Source organism: Podarcis tiliguerta (assembly GCF_965153285.1).
Source record: "Podarcis tiliguerta genome assembly, chromosome: 2".
NCBI lineage: Eukaryota > Metazoa > Chordata > Lepidosauria > Squamata > Lacertidae > Podarcis > Podarcis tiliguerta.
The window spans coordinates 4,781,155-4,788,880 of NC_139535.1; the positions used below are offsets into that span (position 1 = coordinate 4,781,155).

Consider the following 7,726-nt stretch of genomic DNA (forward strand, 5'->3'; position numbering starts at 1 on the left):
TATTAAATTTAAATGATTTGGACTGATTTGTTAAAATTCAGGAAACTAATTTAAAAAAATAATATAAAAAAGAAAGATGTGGTTTGACTACTTCTGAAAATTTCCAACCTGAACTCATAGGTTTATCATTTCTACTACCTCATTGCTAAAACCGCTTGTTGGGAAGTGCAGATGATGGAGATGTTTGCGGCAAGACAATTACAAACACTCTTAGGTAATCTATGATTCTATGACTTAATAGTGTTTCCTTCTTTATATATATATATAATATTTTTATTGTTTTTTCAGATTTAACATATTTTTACATTTCATACATCATCCAACCCAGTTCCTTAGAACTTGTCAATTTCCCTCCCGCCCCCCATGGGTTCTTAATTTAAAACGAACATCAATTCCATCTTTCTAAATTGTCCAACTATTTTTCCTTCCTTCTTAATGCACATAAACTGATTTTCCAACATAACTAGCTTTTTTTCATTCCTATCAGTGCTTTTAAGTGCTTACAGTGGTCCTTTAAATCCCACAAAAATTTTCCAGTCTTTTTTGAATATTTGATCTTGGTTTCAGATCTTTCCGGTTAACTTTGCCATCTCTGCGTAGTGCATCAGTTTCATCTGCCAATCTTTCTTCGATGGTATTGTTTATTGTTTCCAGTTCTGGGCTAATAAAGTTCTTGCTGCTGTTGTTGCATACATAAATGTTTATCTTCTCTAGGTATCTCCTCACTAATTATACCTAACAGAAAGGCTTCTGGCTTTTTAACAAATGTATTTTTATATATTTTCTTTAATTCATTATATGACATTTCCCAGAAAGTCTTTACCTTACTACACATCCACCATATATGGTAAAACGTACCTTTGCTTTCGTTACACTTCCAGTGCACTTTTGAGCAGGTTTTAAACATCTTTGCAATTTTAACTGGTGTTAGATACCAACGATACATCATTAAAAAAAAAAAAATTCAATGAGCAGCTTGCAGTAAATTTTATGTCCTCTTATCACAATTTTTCCCAGGCTTTCATTTGGATATTATACCCAAAATCTTTTGTTCATTGGATCATTACAGATTTTACTTCTTCATCCATTGTATGCCATTCCAACAATAGCTTGAACATTTTTTATAATATTTTCACATTATTATCTCGCAACTCTACCTCAGACTTTGATCTTGTGTCAAAACCTTTTCTTTTATCTATCTTAAACATATCACTTATCTGGTAGTATTCTAACCAATCTGCCATCAATTCTTTCACCTCCTCATTTTTTTTCTATTTTAACTGGTTTTCTGTCTGCATTAACAAATCCCTATAGGTGGCCCATATCCCTTTCATATTTAATTTTTTAACAGAAACAGCTTCTAAGGGTGAGAGCCAACAAGAGGTTTTCCTTTCAACTACTTTTTTGTATCTATCCCATACCTCGTAGATTGACTTTCCTATAATGTGGTTCTGGAATCCTTTATTTACTTTAACTTTGTAATACCATAATTAAGCATGCCACCCAAATCTATTCTCATGTCCTTCCAGATCCAATAAGTCTGTAATTTCCCAACATTATCCAATACTGTAGCAAGCAGACGCAGAACAACTCATAATATAATTTTGTTTCTAATTGTCCTGACACAAACCAGGGTAGAGTCCACCTTAACAACATATTTTATGTGAAGTTAAGAATCTTCAAAGAAGCTAAAAATCAGACACTACTGTCACTTTTTGTAGATAGATGTGCCTTTGTGTTCAGATCAGGCCTGAGTATGATAATGTAGCACTTCGGTAGGAAGATGCAGCCCAGGAGCCCAGCACTGGAGGCCAAAATAGAGAAGACCTGAACAGCTACCATGTACTTCCCTTTTGTGCTCAGGTAGGTGGGCACAAAGGACACCCAAACACTGCAGAAGACCAGCATGCTGAAGGTGATCAGCTTGGCTTCATTGAAGGCTCCAGGCAGCTTCCTGGCTAGGAAAGCCACCGTTAAGCAGATAGCCGCCAGGAAGCCCATGTAGCCAAGGACAGTGTAGAACATGGCAACAGATCCCTCATTGCATAGAAGGATGATCTCTCTAGCTTGGGACTGCATGTCGGAGTCTGGGAAGGGTGGGGAGATTCCCAGCCAGATGCTGCAGATGACAATTTGGATACCGGCACAGGAAAGGACAACGGAGTTGGCCAGACTCTTCCCCAGCCATCTCCTCACCCTGTTCCCTGGCTTTGTGGCCAGGAAGGCCAGTACCACAGTGATGGTTTTTGCCAAAACAGAAGAGACAGCAACTGAGAAGATGATGCTGAAGGCTGTTTGTCGGAGAAGACAGGTTGCTCTTCTTGGCCGGCCGATGAAGAGGAAGGAGGACAAAAAGGAAAGCAGGAGGGAGCTGAGGAGGATATAGGATAAGTCTCGATTGTTAGCTTTGACTATGGGAGTTTCCTTGTATTTAATGAAGATTCCTTTCACAATGCCAGTGGTCAAGGACAAGAAGAGGGCAAAGGACACCAGCACAATCCCCAAGGGTTCTTCATAAGTGAGGAATGTTATAATCTTGGGGACACATTTGTCTCTTGCTTGATTTGCATGCTGTTCTTCTGGGCATCTGGTGCAATGCTTTGCATCTGAAGAGAAGAAGAATGACTTCAGCATCACTAAGAAATCTCACACATCCTTAACTGTCTGTGTTCCAATACAATGGGATAATACAACAAAGTGGGAGAGGTCAGGAAATCAGAGAGGGAGAACATTTCCCTGGCTTATGTCAGGATTTGCATTCTTAAGCCATTTTTGAACATTTTAGTCTGATGTAGGCATCATGTAGGCATCATCAGATTTGCTTCCATGTTGGAGAAACAGAACAGATTACAGAGTGTTCTCCTTCTATAAGGAAAGTTTGCACATGTTTTGATTGTATTGCATTCATTCCTTTATCCTTCCAATTCTAGGCTACTTAACATGAAAGTGGTGCACAGAAAACTAAAGCAACAGCTGACAACTTAAGCAATAATCAGTTTTTTCACTCTAGGTTTACTCCTTTATGAGCAGGCCCCATGGTGGATGAAGCAGCATCCTCAGGCTGCCCACAGCTGTATCCCATAGAGCACTCAGTCACCCACCTTCCTGAATGGAGATGGTCCCTTCCGCACAAGGAGCACAATCATAGCAGCAAACGGCCTCCCCTTCTTTAGCCACTCTGGCATATCCAGGGTGACAGCTTTCAGTGCATCTTGAACGAGGTACGACCTAAAAACCAGGAGAAGGAGCAACAAAAGGAGATCGGCATGAATTGCATCATCAGAAGGCCTTGACTAAAAAAAATGCTCAAATAAAAATCATTTTTAAAATACTGAGGCCAGGTTAGCAAGCTTTAAAATTGGACTGGGGCACTTCCAGATTTGTTAGAACTGTGGAGAACTCCTCTTCTTTTTGACATGAAGTTTCATTTTTAATTGTTGAACACAAAAATGGTTGAACATAAAATATTAAACCAACTTTGGCCTTTTAAACTGAGGTTTATTGTTCTTTTTTGTTACTATGACAGGGTTGCCATATTCCGGACAAAGTTGTTGAGCTTTATTCCCCCCCCCCCTAAAAGTTTTTGGGTTTTTCTTTGAATTTTTAACCTTTTTAAAAAAAAAAAAATGCCCTACTTCCCCTACTTTCGGATTTTCCCCAACATTTTGACGATTCAGCAAAAATCTGCCTGAATTTCTGCAGTCATATTCCCGGATGTGTCTGAGATAACATGCAGGTATGGCAGGAGGTATGGTGTCTATTGTTGAGCTTTTATAAGCAGTTGGCATGATTGGGCAGCTGATGAAGCCCACATGGCAGCTAGGGCCACACTGCCAACTTTGGCCCATTGATGTCCTTGTTCATCCACTCAGAGGGATAGATGAAAATACAAGCTTAAGAGCAGCCTCTCCTCTCTTTGCCCCCTCCATCTGATTTGCTATGCAAAAAAGAGAGGGGAAAACAGAGAGGGAAAACAGCAGCTGTGTACACAACCAGGAGTGGGTCTCACTCTGCACAGGGCCCACTTAGGGTTAAACTGAAAATGGCTCCTATCAGCAAATTATCAGAACTTAACAGATGTCACAGCAAGGGAACCAGAGCCAGTTGTGCCATAGTGGTTAGAGGGGTGTAAGAGAACCTGGGAGATTAAAATTCAAATTCCCAGGTAGCCATGCAGTTTCCTGGGTGGCCGTGGGCCAATCACTTCCTCTCAGTCTTTCCTACTTCAGAAAACCATATATAGTATTTTGATCTCCATAGAGAAAAAGTGTGATATAAGTGCAATAAATACACAGATAAATGAATAAATGTGATGACCTTGCTGAAGTTCCCAGGCCACACAATGGCTTCTGGTTTAATGGAGAATTTTATGTCGGAGGATGCCTGTCCCTTGATGCTCCCAACTTTCATTCTGCTGTGAGATTTATTGGGAAATACGACCCAGTTCACGATATCAAAGTTGGCAGTCAGCTCCCCATTCTGATCAGAATACATCCCTCCTATGGATGAATTGGAAAGCCAAATTTCTTTCAAGAAAGTGTGAAGCTAGAATGGCAGTATTTAGAAAATGGCATTATTTAGAAAACATATTATCAGGGTTGTGTGTGAGAACTGAAGGCTTATGTGCAAATTCTATAACAGATGAGAGTAAACTATGTTTAAACAAAATAATTGCAGGATGTTTCCTGGGCATATGATTGAGCAAAGCTTTTCATGAAGTTGGATATTTTGAGGGATGTATTGTTTTCCTTTAACAATTGAGGAAAGTTCCAGACTAATTTGTAGAGAATTGAGGGCATTGAGACAGATGCCTCGTGTCAGTTATAGGTGATGAGCTTTTGGTCATTACAACAGGTCCTATGTCAGTTATAAATCCTTGGGGGATATGACTCAAATAAACATATATTGAGGACATGTCCTTTATATGTAGAACTGTAGAAAGCTTGCATGCATTTTAATTGGCTTTAATCTATCCTACTGTGATTTCAACTTTCTATATGTTTCAAATAAGGGTTTTAAGTTCTTTAGTGATAATTTTTTATTTTAACTTTTTCTGTAAAGTGCTTTGAGGTTTTTTTTCAGCAGTCAAGCAGTATGTAAATGTTATGAAGTAAATATAGTAATTAATTTATTAAGCTTTATGTGAGAGAATGCTCCTTAACAATTTTTTCCATACCTTATTTTATGTTTTGAAGGATTTCCCCCCTAATTTTTCTAAATTATCTATTTTAATAAAGATTTTAATTAATTTTCAAATGATTTTCAAATTAATATTGTAGAACCACAAAAATAGATGAACAATTAAAAAAACTTCTTAATATGTCCTACTAAAGTAAAGACAGTGCCTAGGAAACCTAAACATATTTAACAATTACAATTGGATAAATTTCAAAGAATATAGAATCTGAAAACCTTCCAGAGATGGACAACGTATTTGCAAAAAAGGGGAGAGGACAGACCTGCCATGGCTGTAGTCTTTGAAATTCCAATCTGCCTCCTTTACCCACCATTAACCTCCATTTGGGTCTGGATGAATATGCAGCATTTAGGGCCTGAGCCACAAGTTGGACAGCGTAGTAAGTGCTGTAGAGGTCTTGAGACCAGATTGCCTCCATCTCCTCCTGGGACAAAGTCTCCCGTTGTTCCTTTTCTGTGCATCTTGTCCAGCCCTCCACGGACAGCACTTTGTTTGAACATGAACAATGGAATGCTTTCTTCCAAAACTGTGCAGCTGCAGCTCTAGCTTCAAATGCAAGTGGAGTATAGTAGCCATGTTCTGTCCGTTTTTTTGTATTCATTACAAAGGACAAAGAACCTTGGGCAGGCTGGAAGTAATCTTTGCCACCAAACAACATCTCATCAATGTCCAGAAGATCTGTTGTGATCCAGAGTATCCCCTGAGATTTCCTCACTTCCTGAATTCTTTGTAACAGTACGATTGGATAAATTCTGTGTTCAGAGTCCCCATAATAAACAAACACCTTAACTTGTCTCAAAACAGATAGTTTAAAATGTAAGGAGGACAGGGTCAACATCTGAATTTTTTCCAAGAAAGCAACACAAATCCCACTGCGGATCAGCAGAGGTGTGAAAGCACTCAGGAACCTTTCTCCATTGTCATTGTCTGGAACAAAGAGACCGATCCACGTCCACCTGAAATGCAGCAACAACTTGACAATCCCCATGTGCTGGGTTTCTTCTTTGGGGATCATCCGGTAGATAAAAGGGAACTGAGTTTTGTCATTCAGATCATGAGCAGCAGAGCCAAAACTGATCTAGTAAGAATAGGATTGGTGTCATGTTTTCAGAAATACACAAGAAGGGTCCCATCACATGATCAGGCCAAAGGCTCATCTAACCAGATGCTAACCAGGTGCTTATGGGATGTCTGCCATGCCTCTGATGGAGGAATCATGTTCAGAAGAGGACCTGGACTTTACAGAGAAGGAAGTGGCTCCAATGGACCCTGGGGAGGAGCAGGGCATCTGGGCCTTGTGGGGTCATGGCACATCAACCTCTTTCTAGAGTCACAATGTGCCACCACACAGAATAAGAGGCAGAAGCTAAGCAGCTGCACAGTCTGAAGGAGTGCAAGCACCTAAACCTCTGTGTTCATTTAGCTGCCAGACAGCCACTGGTCTTCCTGAGAAAGAAGAATTCATTAGGAGCCAGGGGCTACTGTCAACTACATCTTCCTATTGACAAACTGGGGAGGGAGACAGAAAGAGGCTAAATCGCTTTCCACATTCTTAAAATGTGATTCCCACCCCCCTTAGTCTCTCTTTTTGGGTGCTTTTCTTTTGTGTTCCCTGGAAAAATTGGCCCTTAGGATATTGCTGAAGTACATCTCCCATCAGTCTGCACAAACATGGCTACAAATAATGGTTGTCTTTGTAGTTTAGAAACTTCTGGGGGCATGAAGGGCTTCCTCACCACTGCTGGAGAGACAGCAAAGAGGAATGAAACATAATTGATTTCTTCCCTTCCAATTCCTACCTGGGGCATTTTGTAGATGCCCAACATGCTTGAAATCTGGCTGGGGATTTCAGAAGAAGTTGCTTCAAAAACAGCCAACACGTTATTCTTTCTTCCACAACTGTAGTTTGGGATACTGTCTAGCATGGCATCAGCAGTTGTCCTGACATCATAAGCGGCCTCATAGATGCTATAGCCCAGGGTGACATTGGCTAAATGCTTAAGATGCCGGGTGATCTCCTGGGTTGCAAACAAGATGGACAGGACTGCTGAGGTGTCCTTTGCTGACCAACTGCAAATAAATGAATAAACGAAAAATCGTTTTAGCCTTCCATTCTCCATTAAATGAAAGCAACTTGCAACACTCCCTGCTCTACAAAAACATAAGAAGTGCCTGCTGGTTTTATATCTAACGGGCCAAACTCTGCAGCTAGGAAGGAGCAGAATCTTGCCCAGATCCACCAACAAAGAAAGGAGTAGCATTTAGGAGAGCTTGATCTGGGGTGAATTAGACTGAAATGATTACTTAAAGCCTCTTAAGTTTAGAAACTTGGCAGGAACTATTTACAGGATGAAAAGAAATGAAAGAGTGAAATGCCCTCTCTTGGGGTACTCACCTTAACTTCTGAGTGGAACTACCTAGTAAGGTTCCTATACTGATTTGAGCGTTCCAGAGTTTGAAGGGAAGGGGGTGGTCACCTTACATTCCGATTTTTACACATTCTTTGATCCCCAAATGCAAGATTGCCCA

At 40.1% G+C, this 7,726-nt stretch overlaps 1 protein-coding gene across 2 annotated transcripts; it reads right to left on the bottom strand.

The window, feature by feature from the left end:
• Positions 1-994: 994 nt before the first annotated feature.
• Positions 995-7,465, bottom strand: LOC310670537 (vomeronasal type-2 receptor 26-like). Of its 2 annotated transcripts, none has more exons than XM_083426031.1 (3): positions 6,997-7,465; positions 3,102-3,228; positions 995-2,606 (listed from the first exon to the last, which is right to left on the bottom strand). In XM_083426031.1, the coding sequence occupies exons 1-3, from the start codon at positions 7,456-7,458 to the stop codon at positions 1,696-1,698; spliced, it is 1,500 nt and encodes a 499-aa protein (XP_083282157.1). In that variant the 5' UTR covers positions 7,459-7,465; the 3' UTR covers positions 995-1,695. The 2 variants fall into 2 exon arrangements, with proteins under 2 accessions (XP_083282157.1, XP_083282158.1); XM_083426032.1 differs by lacking the exon at positions 6,997-7,465 and adding an exon at positions 4,318-4,682.
• Between the last annotated feature and the right edge of the window lie 261 nt (positions 7,466-7,726).